This window comes from Antechinus flavipes, chromosome 1 (assembly GCF_016432865.1).
Source record: "Antechinus flavipes isolate AdamAnt ecotype Samford, QLD, Australia chromosome 1, AdamAnt_v2, whole genome shotgun sequence".
NCBI lineage: Eukaryota > Metazoa > Chordata > Mammalia > Dasyuromorphia > Dasyuridae > Antechinus > Antechinus flavipes.
Window position 1 is genome coordinate 395,341,587 of NC_067398.1, and position 18,796 is coordinate 395,360,382.

Sequence of the window (18,796 nt, forward strand, 5' to 3'; positions counted from 1 at the left end):
AAATCCAAGAAAAGAAAAGAAACAGCACATTAAACCAAAATTAAAGTAAGTACATTTTATTTTAATCAATTCTGGAGCAGGATGGAGGGGAGGAGAAACTATCTGAAACTATGCTGAGGTTAGAGTGAAATAATTATTGGTACTCAAACAGAAACTGATTTTTATTTTAAAAATAATAACTAATCATGACAAGGGAATCATAAAGATTGACTGAAAATTCTCAATTGCTTAAGCCTTCAGTAATTACCTAAAATTTTTGGCCAAGGTAGCTCTCTGAATTGAAACTGGCTATTTAGTTTCCTGACACTCATAGTAAAATCTTAAAATTTTCAGCAGGAGAAACAATAATCAAGAAATCCAACTGAAGAGGGTTGTCACTTCTTCTAACCTATAATTTCACAAAAATTTAGCCTCGACACCCCATGTGTAATAGGAAACGGGACTTACATCAAAGTCAGAGACAACACAGGCAAATAGAACTATAGCCTCCCATTATGACTAGAGAGGGGAAAGACACATGTAGTGTCTATTTAGAGGAAGCATAAGCACAGGACTGCACTAAGAAAACTGTAATTTTCTCACTATAGAAATCCCACAAGAAAATGTCTCAGGAAAGTCATAAACAAAATACAGAAAGCCCATATCAAAGAAATAAATATTGCAATCATTAAGAAAGGAACAGCTCAAATAATGAGTCAGGTTTAGGATCATGCAACAATGAAAGTCCAAAAAAAAGATATATATATATATGTATATATGTATATAAAATCCTTCAGCCCAGAAGGCAGAACTAAGAGGTAACAAATATACTTAGGCATAATTACTATAATTGGCAATTAAATGGTATAGTGGTTAGGATAGTAGAGACACAAGACCCAAGCTTCAATCTTTCCTATTACTTTCAATAACTTTATGGTCCTAGATAAATAATTTAACCTCTCTGTACCCTAATATTCTCACAGGCAAAATGAAGGGATTGTATCTAATATCTTCTATAGTCTCTTCCAGCTCAAAATCTATCATTTTCTGATTATATAATGTTTCAATGGACCTAGAAATTTCATAGTTTTGGTATTCCATCTAATAATGCAGATAGTATCCTACTCTTACCTGTCCTATCTATAATATTATTCCATAAATCCAACACAGAGAGTACAATGTACTAAGGATCTACCTTGTATTCTCCTAATATACTACTACTAAGAATTGTCTAAACATTTTTATTGATGCTCTTGTAGGGAATCAACTGCTCCCCACCCCTCTATTGAGTGGAAATCATCAAGCATAGTCAGCATCAACAGAGCATCATCTATATTATATGTTTTGGAAGGGATTCTTACTTCAGGTTAGAATATATTATTCATAAATTCCAACTCTATAATACTAAGCTTTTTTCATTGTTTTGATAATGATGATCATGATGATGGAAGTGGTGGTGACAAATCCTTTGCTTATATTCAGAGAATATTTAATCATGCATTTAAAATTTCCTGTTGACTCCTTGATGTTATTTTGTTTAAAGATATGTACAGTATTCTGAGATGTCTAGAATATCTAGACCTTTCTGATCTAGATCTAGATATTCTATTTCAGCATGATAGTAAAAACAACATAAAGACTTCTGAAAACTATCTTTTGTCAGGGCTGTCAAAGCAATTATAAAACAAAGATAAATAGTAAATGGAACTATTAGAGAAAGAATCACAAGATCTAGATGAGAATATTTCTGAAAAATGACTTAAGGAGAGAAGGACCAGATTATATCCATTACTTTGTCTATTCTTCTCTGTCAGTTCATACTATTTAAACTCAGTTTTTCTAAAATTAAGCACCGAAATCCATATTCTCAATATATTAAGGCCTGGGGTGGAATCAGTCAGCTATTTCTCTATGCCTTGATATAATGTTAGTGACAGCAAAGAGAACAGAGAAGAGACATTTAAAAGACATAAGAAAAAATTATAAAAAAATAAATTAAAGGCAAGAAACATGGAATAATTTTTAGTTATGTTGGACTAATTGTGTGTAAAAGTTTTTACAAAGAAACCTCAAATCAATGTGAATTTGCCTAGCTTTGATAACTAACTATTCTAAAGTTTCGAAAATTTGCCTATTTGTTTGCCAGTTTCTACCCCACAAAGCACCAACCTCTGTCTCTACTGAATCAGATATAAATGAAAGATTAGATCATTCTAAATTATTTTATTTCATTTACATAGCTTGTCTAGTGGTAGAAACTAGAAATTCAGATGCTCTTATTCCAAAACTGTCTGGATGGGTTTTAGTGAATTGAGTGACCACATCTTTCATGCCCTAAGACACATGGTAATTGACATTATATTGTCAATTGTCAAACAAAAACCAGTCATGAATTACCACTTTGCAAACACCCATTTTAACTTGAAAATGGATCACTTCCTCCTTAGGACCGACATAAAACATATATTTAATACAAAGTTTAAGTGAGAACTAAAAAGTATGTAAGCCATTGCCTCAGGTAGGATGACTAAGGTTAAAGGGGAAAAACTAGTGGATTTTAGGTATTAATTTCTGTAAAGCTGAGGAAAAAAAAGTTATAGTCAAGGAGATTCCTAGGGTGTGAATTTTGAATGTTCTTTTCCAAGCTCCTATTATTTATGGCCAATTAGAAAAACTTTAGTAAAGCTATATCTTCAGAAAACTTTTTAATGCTCTAGATACTCTTTCCAAGTTTCTATTTGGTAGTATCAAAATTAAAGATGAATTTGTATAGCATTTTTATTATTCATAAAGATTAAAATGTGATTTCACACTTTGAATCAATGAGGGATTTTTTAATGTTACAAACATTGAGCTTAAATTGAAATGGGGTTTACAAAAAAGGAATAAGAATAATTTTTAGTTTGATGATATTCAGTCTTATTAATGATGATTATCTAAACTGTATTTCTGACATAGTGGACTTAATTTTTTTGTAAACATAGGAATATAAGATAAGTAGTATCCCTAGAAAACCATCAATAAACCTTATCTGTCTTGTGAATAAGGTAGAAACTTTTTCCAAAAAGATTAGAGTTGGAGCAAAGATGCCTATTATCACCACTACTATTGAATAATGTTCTAAAAATGCCAATTATAGCTAAAAGATAATGAGTATAGTAATCTAGTGTTCTATTGACCCAATAATCTATGACTTCGGGGCAAGAGTTATTTGCCAAAATTTTCTAGAAAAACTGGAAAGAAGTTTAGCAGAAGCTAAGTATAGATTCAATTCAAACCACATATCAAGATATCTTCAAAATTATGCTAGTAGACTTTATGTCTATGATTTAGTCATAAATTGTGAAATCATGAGCAAATTAAGGGAACATGGAATATTTTGAATATCAGACTTATGGATAAGGGAAAAAAATTAAATTATTATCAAACAAGAAATAGAGAGCTATATGGGATATAAAATGGATAATTCTAATTACATCAAATTAAAATGGAGGCAAAATAGAAGGAAATCAAGAAAATTGGGGTGTATGGAGAATGAGGGTATACAGGAAATTTTCTGATAAGGGTATAATTTCTCAAATATATAGGGAACAGAGTTTATAATTTTTGTATATATATAATTACAAATTAATAAGAATATAGGCCATTACTCAATTCATAAATGGTCAAAGGATACGAAACGACAGAAGAAGAAATCAAAGCTATCTCTAATCATATGAAAAAAGCTCTAAATCTCTATTAGAGAAAGAGAAATTAAAACAATGCTAAGTTGCCTCTTCACACCTACGTGTGAAAAGGAAAAATGACAAATATTGAAGGTGATGTGGAAAAAAATTTGACACTATTGGTTGAGTTGTGATCTGAGGCAATCATTCTAGAGAGCAATTTGGGAGCATTCCCAAAGGACTATAAAACTGTGCCCTCTCTTTGATCTAAGGGTACTATTAGGGGCCTATACCCCAGGTAGCTGAAAGAAAAAGTACCTATAAGTACAAAATATTTATAGCAGAGTTTTGTTGTTGTTGTTTTATTGTTTTTATTTTAATTGTGGTGAAAAAGAATTAGAAATTGAGAGGATGCCCATTAACTGGAAAATGGCTGAACAAATTGTGGTATATGATTGTAATGGAATTCTTAAAATAACTTGGATGATGTCTTTTGACTCACGCATAAATTGGATTTAAGTGAGGCAGCATTGTGCAAAGTCTTAGACTCATTGTCTCTTCCAGAGTAATCAGAGTACAGTGGCACGAAAAAAAATTAAAATGACTGCTGATGTCTTGGGCATCAATGTATATCCTTAGCATCTTTGAAGTTTGATCAAGCTTTAAGCATCTCACAGCCCCTGCTTCTACTGCAGTCACAACTCTTTGGAACAAATTATTCACATTTACCTATTCCATCATGGAAATCTTAACATCCTTTGGGTAGACACCCTACTAATTCAGTAATAGATTTGTCTCATTGGTAACGCAATACTATGTGATGGAATGTCATTGCGCTATTAAAAAATAATAAGCAGAATGCTTTCAGAATAACCTAGGAAGGCTTAGATGAATTTAAGTAGAGTGAAAGAACATAATGAAGAGAAGGTAATATTGATATTGTATTAAGGTCAGTTATGAATGACTTAGCTATCCTCAGCAGTATAATGATTTCAGGACTTCCTAAATTTTTTCTTCTTGTGACCCCTTTTCACCCGAGAAATTTTTATATGACCCCATGTATATATAATAAAAGAAGCATCCAAATCAGACATGTACTGATAACAAATCATAATTTTGAAACCTCAATATAACCTCAGTTATGACCCATATGGAGTCATGAACCACAGTTAAGAAGCCAGGATTTAATACAATTCCAAATGACAAATGATAAAAAATGCTATCCATCTTCATAGAAATAACTAGTGAAGTCTAAATGTAAATTTAAGGATATATTTTTAAAAATTTCTTTATTATTATTTTGTTTTTGTTGTTCTGCTTTTTCTTTTGTAACATGTTTGTCATGACTACTTCTCAAGGAGGGGGGAGAGATAGACATTGAAACTCAATTACTTTAAAATAAAATTTTATTAACATGTAACTGAATTTTTTTTTTATTTTTGTTGGTATGCTATGTTTAAATACTTTTTAAAAATCGATAATGCATCATCCATAAACACCTAACTACCTTTAAAAGCAGAGTTTAAAATGTAAAATTATTTTTAATTTTAAATCTATGCGATTGGTACCATGATCCATATTTTCATGTAACATACCTGGAACAATTAGCAATTTCCATGCTTGGGCCCTCACACTGCCAACCACCACACTGAGGAGAAGGATTATCACAGGAACGAGTTCGGCATAGGCAAGAACCAACCATATTGCCATCTGTATGAGTACAAGGTATCCATGGTGACCAGGCTCCATAATTTCCATCCACTGTTAAATTCCTTGTCTAGGAATAAAATTCAAATAAATGCACAATGAAAACCTGAGATTTTTTAATTTATGAAAATTAAAAAACATCATGTGAAATGTTCAGACTTGGTTCAAGTTTTAAGAGAAAGAGAGAGAGAGAGAGAGAGAGAGAGAAGATTCAAAAGAGGTGTTAAGAGTTAAAATAGTGATTTGGCCTTGTATCAAGCAGACCCACTTGACACATCTATTCTTGAGTTACATGATATGGAGAAGCACTAAGTAAAGAAACTCACTCTGTAAAGGCACGCTGCCCCATTTCCTATAAATTATGTTCTTAGAGAACCATCCAATGAAAGGTTAAAGACTTGTCTGGTGACATAGGTAATAAGTGTTAGAGGCAAAATATGAATTTAGGTTTTCTTGGATTTAAGGTCCATTCTATATGGAATATGCTGTACTGCCTCTCTCTTTGGAAAACAATATTTATATTCAGGATTCTTGTTTGGTAATGCTTGGTTTAGGAAGAGGGAATCTAAGGCCATAAGGTATAGCAACAGTTGAACAACTCTGTTTTTGATACATTTTGTCTGAATTAGTAATAAGATAGCTGCTTTAAGTTGTCTAATAGTTTATATAATATGTGGGCCTAGAAAGTATGACAAAATTCCAATGTGGTCACACAGTTAATAATTCAAACTTAAGACCTAAAGTCCTAGTATATTATATAACCTAAATTAAATATTTTTGTATAATTATTTTCTGCTATCATACTTCTTTTCTGGCATGTCTAATAAGAAAGAAATTATAATGAGCATATGATTTTAATCTAGATTGCTTTCAACATACTGTTCAGAATATTATATCTCATAATTAGATTAACTGTTGTTAAAAAAAAATAAAAACAAGGTAAAAGCAATAAACAATATAATTTTTTCCAGTAAAGGAAAACAGTGAGAAAGTGTAAAATTTCATACTTTAACATGTTTTTACATTTAACAAAAGAATTGTTCCAAAGTAAGTTTAGTCCATTTGTTGTATAATTGCATCAAACACCTGGCACTCAATTTTAGCATGAAAATAAAGTATATTTGTTACATAGTTTGAAAAAAAAAGATGTCTAATTACATTCAAGTAGTATGCATTCATTATAACTCCTGATGCTGGTCATACTCCATCCATTCCACCAAAACTTCCATCTCTTAACTAGTAATTATACGTCTTAAAATTCATCTTTCATGTACCATCCTCTCCTAAGGAAGAGACAAGCTGATGTTCTTTTAAATATAGCTGAAAGAGCTGCAATCCATCACTTCAGAATACTGCTGACATGTGTTTATTGGAAATAACACATTGTTCTTTGTGGAGGAAAGTAGAGCCGAACTGGGCTTTTGCTCTGCTATTTTTCCCAATACAACTGGAAACAGTGATTTCCCATTTAATGTCAAGAGTGTTCATTCTTTCTGACATGGCTGGGTGGTAGAACAGAGATAACATGTCCCTGGCCCAATTAGTGTCAGAGCTATGATTACATCTCTCCTCCTTTATTTTCAGTGTTCAAACATGTTTGATTCCACTGAGGCTGCTGAAAATCTTGAGTACCAAAACACAGCTTGCTCTCTTCTTTAAGAAATAGGAAGGTAGATGGGTAATACAACTGAACCATCTCCTCAGGCAACTCACAATGTTTCATCTGATCCTGCCAAGGATAGGAATAAAGAGAACAGCAAGACAGATAGACTCATCTCATGGGAAAATTGTGATGGAAATGTTTCAACTTTAAAAGCCCCTTGTCACCTTTCCCTGGCTAAACCAAGAATGAAAGTAAATGGCCCTATGATATCCTCAGGTTCTCCACAGGACATATCAAAGATATGATAGCTTGGATTCATATTAAAAAGGCATCCATCTATTATCTCTACCTCTGATGACCTGCTGCTTCTTATGGGAGCTGGTACAGGTAATTGGGAACTTCTAACATTTAAATCAAATCAATTCCATGCCTCTCATATTTCTACTTATTCCCCAAATTGTTTTCAGTGAATATGAGGAATGAATTATTTAGATTTGAACTAGCTTTCCTTTGACTGAATTTAGTACTTTTCTGAAAAAAAATCATCATATATATTTACAATACAAAATCCCTCCTGCTGTATAAATAGTATTATGATTATTTTTCAGAATAAAACAAGATTGAATCATTTAATTGTTCATTGAATCAGTTATGTGCAATAATAAGGCAGGTTATTTGATATCATATTCATAAAATGTAGAATTAGTTATAATTATGTAGCATTCCATAGGCTACATTTATACTGATTATTAAGCGACTTTCCCCTTAGATAATGGTAAATTTTGAAATCAGAAAACCCAAGCATTCCATCTGATTTTCTACTTAATGTGCAACTTTCAACATTATTTTGCATTTCTGTTCATTTTTTTCATACAAAAAATAAAGCTACAAGTCTAGATGAGGGCTCTTTACCTGGTGGATAAAATTCAAGAAATCCTTAAAGTGAGACTTAAAAAAAAATACATCTTTATTTTCACTAACCTGTACTTAAATATGCCCTTTCCTTAAAAATATTAATATAATTCTGAAAAGGGGTATATCAGTTTCAAATAGACTGCCAAAAATTGTTTTTATTTTCCTGTCATTTTTCAGTAATGTCTAACTCTTCCTGGCCTCATTTGGGGTTTTCTTTGCAGAATCCTGGAATGGTTTCCCATCTCTTTCTCCAGGCTTGCCTAGGGTCATACAGCTAGTCTGAAATTCTGTTTGAACTCAGGAAGATGAGTCCTCCTGACTCCAGACCTGTGCTCTATCCTCTGTATCACCTAACTTCCTTGAGCCTGCCAAAAGCATCTATGAAAAACAGAAAAGACTAGAACTCCTAATCTAGATGGTTCCTAAAGTCTAATATCCTGTGACTGATGTGCTTTGACAAAAATCAAGACCCGGTAATAGTGTGTGATATGCTATAATATCTTTTTTTCCTATAGTGAAATATTTTTTCTACATATATTTGACTATATTGGAAAACTCATTGCACCTGATGGGATTATGGCAAGATTATTATGATTATCTACTTAGTCAAATGGGTTAATGTAGATAAGATACAAGTTTATTTTGACATACCATCCAATTACAGCATTCATGAAAAAGGCACAAAATCTGTCATCATAAAAACATTGGGGAATAGAAAAATGGATGTTATAGTAATGGTGGCAATGGAAGCAGATGTTTTGAAATTGCCAATGAATGTGACAGTGAAGGGTAAAACAATGCTGAAGCAACAACTGCCTATTGGAATAATTGTTAGGTGTCAAAAACAAGGATTTATGTCTACACATTTTAGTGAAAGATTGACTAAATGTCATTTGGAATCAGAGACCAGGTGTTCTGTAGAAAAGAAGGCTGCTTGTCTTATATGTAGAAAAGGGATATCTGACACCAGAATTCAAGAATAATGTATCAGAGAAATGAATGCTGAACTTGTACAATGACACAAAACCTGGAAAGTCCAGATAAAAGAGGATCAAGTCTTTTACTCCAGGACAACTAGAGATCTTAAAACTCAGAAGAGATTTTGGTAGGAAATCTTATTCAAACTCCTATTGAAATTTTTTAAGCTTATAGGAACATTGCTGAAAGAAGCTAAAAAAACATTTTAAGGATGACTGCAACGTTTCTCAGAAGTGAAAAGTATCTCTGTCCAGAGATAAAACCTGCATATGTGATAAGTGAATGTGCAAGGTAAAATGGCAGCTAAGATAGTGTTTGATTAGGTTAGAATACCATCTCCATTTTGAATGTGATTATGGTCATTTTTATATTATTTAACTTGGAATCATGTCATTATGACTCACAGACACATCAAGAAATCTTCCCTCTCCCTCCTTCCCTTGTTCAGAAGACACAGTTAAGAATCAGAAGACCAAGGGATATTAATAGAAGAGATACTTATAAGTGAAACTTAGTAAACAGGGAGCAGACCAGTTTTCTTCCTTTTTATTCAATAAACACTTATGAAATGCTTTCTGTGTACCAATGGGAGGGTAAGTGGAAGGCATTAAAGGATAAAAATGAGGAACTTCCACTATTTTCAACAGCTTGCTATCAAGGTTATGACCGCCTATTTAACCTCCTTTATCAATCATTTTCTTCTTATGTACTTTACCTAACCATTTTATCACTAGTAGAACTATTTCTACTCCTTTTTAAACCTAATGAAAAGCTTTGTCTCTTTCATTGATTTGTGGGGATTTAATAAAATAACTGTCATAACTTGTTGCCTTTAGAAAGGGTTTTGGAGGGTCCTTTATAGGGGTCTCATAACTTTTGAGAATTAGAGCTGAAACAAAACAAAGGTAGTTTCTATAAATGATTTGGAATCATAAATGCCAGGTTCTGTCCTTTGGGCTGGTGAACATACCAAAAATTTTAGTTCTTAATTAACAAAACTCATACCAACTTTTCTGACTAATTGTTACTCCTTATTTCAATGATTTTTTTTTTTTTACATTTTCTTACTACAAGCAAAAACATATCTCCCATAGAAAGGATGCGTTGTCAATTGTAGCAGTACAATTGGTATTATATGTTGGGGAAATGTAATTCTCATTGGTCAAAGAGAATATTCTTAGCATTTATTTTAGGAAGACTGACTAAAAATGTACTCTAATGGTATCTAGGGTTTGACATCCAAATAGTTGATACTGTAAAGCTTGTGATTATCAGAGCCCTCATTCAGTTTTTCAAAAACTAAAAATATTACATTAGGTACTATTATTCTCAATTTTCCCCTAAATAATTTGAATTATATAGTGAAAATACATTGATCTCAAACACAATTGTATAATTTATAATAAAAGTATTAAAAAATATCATGGTAGATGTTTTACCCTGCAATATGAAATTAGAAAAAACTGTGAAAAGTAAGAAAGGCAGATATTTGCACAAAAATTTTGTGCACCTTTGCTAAGGGGGTTATAGAACTCCAAGGTTCTAATATTTATAAGGGTGAATCATGATGCCTGTTCAAAGTAAATAAGAGGTCCCTTGGTCACATAATGCTCTATTGATAGGGAATTTAGGGAGTGTTCTAGAGAAAAGCTTTAATCAACTGTCTATAATATTAGTGTTATTGGTTAGACAAACCAAATTCCATGTTATATAAAAGGCTATTCCAAACGGGAATGAGCATAAAAGTCCCAACAAAAGTCTTGGGGGTTCTGAAAAATCTTTCTTGCTGACTCCCATGAAAGTTTTGCTCTGAGAAGTGGTCAGTTCTATGATAGATCTATAACAATATATATGCTACACAATACCTTTTATGTCTACAAATTATTTCCCTCATGACCATGTCTTTGAAGTGGCCTCTTGACTTTTATAGGGCAAGTAAATTATATCTTATATCTAGTAAAGAAATTCAACGTGTAAAAAATGAATATTGGAAATTAGTACTAAGTTAATAGAGTATAAATGAAGGAAAGGAATGAATTTCAAATAAATTATTTTTCTAATGATATATTGATAGGAGTGGGGGAGTAGATTTTTGCTCTTTTAATGACATTGATTGGCAAATCCCTTAAAAGTTCCATTCTGGGGACTTCCGGTTAAGATGGCGGAGAGGAGGCTCACAGTTGCATAAGCTCCGCGCTTTCTCTCACTATCCACTTCATTACAAGCCTCTGAATCAATGCTTGACTGAAAAAAACCCACAAATAGTTACCAAGAGAAGCCATCCTTGAGATCCGCCAAGAAAGGTCTGTCTTTACTGGAGGGCTGGGGCGGTTTTAGATCGGGCGCAGGCGGCGGGCAGCGGCAGTGAGAGCACGGGAGCAGACTGGAGAGGGGGTGGGGAGTGATCGCAGCTGTCTCTGCGGGGAGAGCTTCGCTACAGGTTTGGAACCTGCAGCAAGTCAACAGCCCAGCAGAGAAGCTAAAAACACCGGGGCTGAAGAACACAACCGCAAACAGCTGGAGTCTCTCAGGACCTGGCCGCCCCCCCCTTCCCCCCCCTCAGTGACTCAGCACGCTTTGGGATCTCAGAGCGCAGGCGCAGCACAGTCCTGCTAGTGCCTCACTGCTGCCACCTGCAGTCTGTAGAGGAAGCTCGATAACACACCCAGCCCCCCCCCCCAAAGAAAGACTCCAGTTTTTTCTGTTTTTCTTTGGTAGTTTGTCTCTGATTAATAGACAGAATGAGCAAGAAGCTGAAGAGGACTTTAACCCTAGACAGCTTCTACACAGATAGAGAGCAGACTCTAAATCCTGAGGAGACTAAAAACAGGCAGTCCCCAGGTGATTCCCCAAAGGAGGAGATCGTCTGTTCCTCAGCACAGATGAACCTCATAGAAGTGATTAAAAAGGCTCTCACAAGGGAGCTAGAAGAAAAATGGGGAAAGCAGAGTGAGGCTTGGCAAAAGGAGAAGGAAGCTTGGGAAAAGGAGAGGGAGGCTTGGCAAAAGAGCCTGGAGAAGTCAGTTAAAGAGAGAGTGGATAAAGAAGTAAAATCCTTGAAAAATAGGATTAGTGAACTGGAAAACAAAATTGGCGAAATGGAAAAAAATTCCACAGAACAAAAGAACTCAATTGGACAATTAGAGAAAGATTTTAAAAAAGTGAGTGAAGAGAATACTTCACTGAAAATCAGAATTGAACAAGTGGAATTGAATGACTCGAGGAGACAAGAAGAATCAGTCAAGCAAATCCAAAAAAATCAAACAATGGAGAAAAATGTGAAATACCTTCTGGGAAAGACAACAGACCTGGAAAACAGATCCAGGAGAGACAATCTGAGAATCATTGGACTCCCAGAAAAACATGATGAAAAAAAGAGCCTGGACACTGTCTTCCAGGAAATTATCAAAGAGAACTGCCCAGAAGTCATAGGAACAGAGGAAAAAATAAACATTGAAAGGATTCATCGATCACCCACTGAAAGGGATCCTAAAATCAAAACACCAAGGAATATAGTGGCCAAATGCCAGAACCCTCAGATGAAAGAAAAAATATTGCAAGCGGCTAGAAAAACCCAATTCAAGTATCAAGGAGCCACAATAAGGATCACCCAGGATCTGGCAGCATCCACATTAAAAGATCGAAGGGCCTGGAATATGATATTCCGAAAGGCTAAGGAACTTGGTATGCAACCAAAAATAACTTACCCAGCGAGAATGAGCATCTTTTTCCAGGGAAGAAGATGGACATTCAACGAAGTAAGCGAATTTCATCTATTTCTGATGAAAAAACCAGAACTTAACAAAAAGTTTGATCTACAAATATAGAACTCAAGAGAAATCTAAAAAGGTAAAGATTAATCTTGGGAACTATATTTTGACTATATAGATGCATAAAGAATACATGTATACCTTGTTCTAGAAATTGATGTGGAAAGGACATTGTACCAGAAAAAGGGTAAAGTGGGGGTAGTACATCTCATGAAGAGGCATAGGAAACCTATTATATCTGAGAGAAAGAATGGAGGGGGATGAATATAGTGGGTATCTTACTGCCTTCAGAATTGGCTTTAAGTGAAAAATCTTAAGACATATTCAATCTATGGTGAAACTTCTCCCATCTCATTGAAAAGTGAGAAGGGAAAAGTGGAAAGGGAAGGAATAAGCTAAGCGGAAGGGAATACGGGAACTGGGAGGGAAAGGGGTAAGATAGGGGGAGGAACTCTAAGGCGGGGGGAGGGACACTAAAAAGGGAGGGCTGTGAGAAACAAGGGGTGCTCACAAGCTTAATACTTGGAAGGGGGGGAAAGGGGAAAGAAGGGAGGAAAGCATAAACCGGGGTTAACAAGATGGCAAGTAATACAGAACTGGTCATTCTAACCATAAATGTGAACGGGGTAAACTCCCCCATAAAGAGGAAGCGGTTAGCAGAATGGATTAAAAGCCAGAATCCTACAATATGTTGTTTACAGGAAACACACCTGAAGCGGGGAGATACATGCAGGTTAAAGGTAAAAGGTTGGAGCAAAATCTACTATGCTTCAGGTGAAGTCAAAAAAGCAGGGGTAGCCATCCTGATCTCAGATCAAGCTAAAGCAAAAATTGACCTAATTAAAAGAGATAAGGAAGGACACTATATCTTGCTAAAGGGTAGCATGGATAATGAAGCACTATCTATATTAAACATATATGCACCAAGTGGGGTAGCATCTAAATTCTTAAAAGAGAAACTAAGAGAGCTGCAAGAAGAAATAGACAGTAAAACTATAATAGTGGGAGATCTTAACCTTGCACTCTCAGAATTAGATAAATCAAACCAGAAAATAAATAAGAAAGAAGTCAAAGAGGTAAACAGAATACTAGAAAAGCTAGATATGATAGATCTCTGGAGAAAATGTAATGGAGACAGAAAGGAATACACTTTCTTTTCAGCAGTTCATGGAACCTATACAAAAATTGACCATATATTAGGACATAAAAACCTCAAACTCAAATGTAGTAAGGCAGAAATAGTAAATGCATCCTTTTCAGACCACGATGCAATGAAAATTACATTCAACAAAAAAGCAGGGGGAAGTAGACCAAAAAATAATTGGAAACTAAATAATCTCATACTAAAGAATGATTGGGTAAAACAGCAAATCATAGACATAATTAATAACTTCACCCAAGAAAACGATAATAATGAGACATCATACCAAAATGTATGGGATGCAGCCAAAGCGGTAATAAGGGGAAATTTCATATCTCTAGAGGCCTATTTGTATAAAATAGAGAAAGAGAAGGTCAATGAATTGGGTTTGCAATTAAAAATGCTAGAAAAGGAACAAATTAAAAACCCCCAGTCAAACACTAAACTTGAAATTCTAAAAGTAAAAGGTGAGATCAATAAAATTGAAAGTAAAAAAACTATTGAATTGATTAATAAAACTAAGAGTTGGTTCTATGAAAAAACCAACAAAATAGACAAACCCTTAGTAAATCTGATTAAAAAAAGGAAAGAGGAAAATCAAATTGTTAGTCTTAAAAATGAAAAGGGAGAACTCACCACTAACGAAGAGGAAATTAGAGCAATAATTAGGAGTTACTTTGCCCAACTTTATGCCAATAAATTCGACAACTTAAATGAAATAGAAAAATACCTCCAAAAATACAGCTTGCCCAAACTAACAGAGGAAGAAGTAAATATCCTAAACAGTCCCATCTCAGAAAAAGAAATAGAACAAACTATCAATCAACTCCCTAAGAAAAAATCCCCAGGACCAGATGGATTTACATGTGAATTCTACCAAACATTTAAAGAACAATTAACTCCAATGTTATATAAACTATTTGAAAAAATAGGGATTGAAGGAGTCCTACCAAACTCCTTTTATGACACAGATATGGTACTGATACCTAAACCAGGTAGGCTGAAAACAGAGAAAGAAAATTATAGACCAATCTCCCTAATGAATATTGATGCTAAAATCTTAAATAAAATATTAGCAAAAAGATTACAGAAAATTGTCACCAGGATAATACACTATGACCAAGTAGGATTTATACCAGGAATGCAGGGCTGGTTCAATATTAGGAAAACTATTAGCATAATTGACTATATCAATAACCAAACAAACAAAAACCACATGATCATCTCAATAGATGCAGAAAAAGCATTTGATAAAATCCAACATCCATTCCTAATAAAAACACTTGAGAGCATAGGAATAAATGGACTTTTCCTTAAAATAGTCAGGGGAATATATTTAAAACCATCAGTAAGTATCATATGCAATGGGGAAAAACTGGAACCCTTCCCAGTAAGATCTGGAGTGAAGCAAGGTTGCCCACTATCACCATTATTATTTAATATCGTATTAGAAACACTAGCCTCGGCAATAAGAGTCGAGAAAGATATAAAAGGAATTAGAGTAGGCAATGAGGAAACCAAACTATCACTCTTTGCAGATGATATGATGGTATACCTAGAGAACCCCAGAGATTCTACCAAAAAGCTATTGGAAATAATTCATAATTTTAGCAAAGTAGCTGGCTACAAAATAAATCCCCATAAATCCTCAGCATTTTTATACATCACCAACAAAACCCAACAGCAAGAGATACAAAGAGAAATTCCATTCAGAATAACTGTTGATACCATAAAATATTTGGGAATCTATCTACCAAAGGAAAGTCAGGAATTATATGAGCAAAATTATAAAAAAGTCTCCACACAAATAAAGTCAGACTTAAATAATTGGAAAAATATTAAGTGCTCTTGGATTGGCCGAGCGAACATAATAAAGATGACAATACTCCCTAAACTAATCTATTTATTTAGTGCTATACCAATCAGACTTCCAAGAAAATATTTTATTGATCTAGAAAAAATAACAACAAAATTCATATGGAACAATAAAAAGTCGAGAATCTCAAGGGAACTAATGAAAAAAAAATCAAATGAAGGTGGCCTAGCTGTACCTGATCTAAAATTATATTATAAAGCAGCAGTCACCAAAACCATTTGGTATTGGCTAAGAAATAGATTAGTGGATCAGTGGAAAAGGCTAGGCTCACAAGACAGAATAGTCAATTATAGCAATCTAGTGTTTGACAAACCCAAAGCCCCTAACTTCTGGGAAAAGAATTCAATATTTGATAAAAACTGCTGGGATAATTGGAAATTAGTATGGCAGAAATTAGGCATGGACCCACACTTAACACCATATACCAAGATAAGATCAAAATGGGTCTATGACCTAGGCATAAAGAACGAGACTATAAATAAATTAGAGGAACATAGAATAGTTTATCTCTCAGACTTGTGGAGGAGAAAGAAATTTGTGACCAAAGATGAACTAGAGACCATTACTGATCACAGAATAGAAAATTTCGATTACATCAAATTAAAAAGCCTTTGTACAAATAAAACTAATGCAAACAAGATTAGAAGGGAAGCAACAAACTGGGAAAACATTTTCACAGTTAAAGGTTCTGATAAAGGCCTCATTTCCAAAATATATAGAGAACTGACTCAAATTTATAAGAAATCAAGCCATTCTCCAATTGATAAATGGTCAAAGGATATGAACAGACAATTTTCAGAGGATGAGATTGAAACTATTACCACTCATATGAAAGAGTGTTCCAAATCATTATTGATCAGAGAAATGCAAATTAAGACAACTCTGAGATACCACTACACACCTGTCAGATTGGCTAAGATGACAGGAAAAAATAATGATGAATGTTGGAGGGGATGCGGGAAAACTGGGACACTAATGCATTGTTGTGGAGTTGTGAACGAATCCAACCATTCTGGAGAGCAATCTGGAATTATGCCCAAAAAACTATCAAAATGTGCATATCCTTTGATCCAGCAGTGTTTCTATTGGGCTTATATCCCAAAGAAATACTAAAGAAGGGAAAGGGACCTGTATGTGCCAAAATGTTTGTAGCAGCCCTGTTTGTAGTGGCTAGAAACTGGAAAATGAATGGATGCCCATCAATTGGAGAATGGCTGGGTAAATTGTGGTATATGAATGTTATGGAATATTATTGTTCTGTAAGAAATGACCAGCAGGATGAATACAGAGAGGCTTGGAGAGACCTTCATGAACTGATGCTAAGTGAAATGAGCAGAACCAGGAGATCATTATACACTTCGACAACGATATTGTATGAGGACATATTTTGATGGAAGTGGATTTCTTTGACAAAGAGACCTGAGTTTCAATTGATAAATGACAGACAAAAGCAGCTACACCCAAAGAAAGAACACTGGGAAACGAATGTGAACTATCTGCATTTTTGTTTTTCTTCCCGGATTATTTATACCTTCTGAATCCAATTCTCCCTACGCAACAAGAGAACTGTTCGGTTCTGCAAACATATATTGTATCTAGGATATACTGCAACATATCCAACATATAAAGGACTGCTTGCCATCTAGGGGAGGGGGTGGAGGGAGGGAGAGGAAAAAAATCGGAACAGAAATGAGTGTCAATATAATGTAATTATTAAATAAAAAAAAAAAAAAAGATAAAAAAAAAAAAAAAAAAAAAAAAAAAAAAAAAAAGTTCCATTCTTACTGCATTGACTTATAAGTTATATGGCTTATGTGTCTTTGTATTTGTCTATCTATCTATGCTTGTTTTTCTGTCACATACATGTGGATATTTTCACATATACCCATCGGGGGTGCATATAGACATTGTTTAAAATTCTACTATATTTTTTAGGGTCATCTTCATTTCATGTAAATATGGTACATCTTAGAGTATGTGAACATTGTTCTTACTTCACATTTCTTAAAAAGTTCCTTGTGTACAAGTTTCTACATATCTCATTCTTTCTTATTCATACTATTGTTTCTGAATCTTGGTAGATATGTTTAGTCTCTAGTCAGAGATTAGAGCATTTAAAAATGTGTGTGTGTGTGTGTGTGTGTGTGTGTGTGTGTGTGTGTGGTGACAAGTTGACAAGTCTTTTAGCTTTTTTATGTATTTTTAAAATTATCTTTAGGTAGTAATGAATTTTAAAAATTGAGTAGAATTGACTTTCTACCTTTGGAAACTTGAGTGAAAATACTTTATTATAAGATTCTTCTGGTATATCTTTGGATTTGGGTGAAAAGAAAATACAATAATTGTGAATCTTTGTTCAGCAAGCAATTAATATGTGGATACATTTGTTATTTTGAGAGGAAAAAAGATTTTAGAAACATAGTTATCACTAATACAATCTTGGTTTTGAAAATTTAATCTGCCAAAAAAAAAAAAAAAAACTAATCCAGAAAATCAAGTATGGCATTGGCACAAGTGTACCACATCTGGGACAGGGCCTAAGGATGAAGGTGTATTTGCAGAACTGGAAAATTTCTGCAGCAGAAACTGAATTGCTTATTATTATAGTGACACCATTCTCCAGATGTAGCAGAAATTAAATTGCTTTATGTTTTAGCTTAGATATGTATATACTCTAAAGTTAGAGAGTTTTTTGTTCATTTTAAATACCATTTATGCTGTTTTTTGCTGATAGCTCTAACTTGATAGGAATATGACAGAGGCTGAGCAAAGCTTTATTTTACTATGTAGAATAAATATTTTTAACACTTGGAATTTCTTGATTCTTCCAAAGATCAGCACAAGTACCATCTCTTACAAGAACATTTTTCCTCATTCTCCTTAGTTGCTACCATATGTCCAACTAACTTTTTATTAATTTTGTACATATGTTGTATTTACTTTTAGGAATACAAATTGTTTGGGTAGGAACTCTCATTTTTTTTTCTCTGTATTAACTGTGCCAGCACACAGCAAGGCTTTTGTTAAATTAATTGGTTGATTGGTTGGTTGATTGGTTGAGTAAATAAATATAAAATTAAGAAGAAATCATACTACTCCATAGTTGCTATTTTAATATTAAAATACAGTACACATTCTAAATGGGATTGTTCTGAAAATATA

At 33.8% G+C, this 18,796-nt stretch overlaps 1 protein-coding gene across 2 annotated transcripts in view; it reads right to left on the reverse strand.

The window, feature by feature from the left end:
• The window catches only part of SEMA5A (semaphorin 5A), a 548,675-nt gene that overhangs the window by 110,858 nt on the left and 419,021 nt on the right, over positions 1-18,796 (reverse strand). For both annotated transcript variants that reach the window (XM_051969840.1, XM_051969839.1), the window contains exon 13: positions 5,240-5,421. In XM_051969840.1, the coding sequence (XP_051825800.1) occupies positions 5,240-5,421 (182 nt within the window). The remainder of the gene's footprint in view (positions 1-5,239; positions 5,422-18,796) is intronic.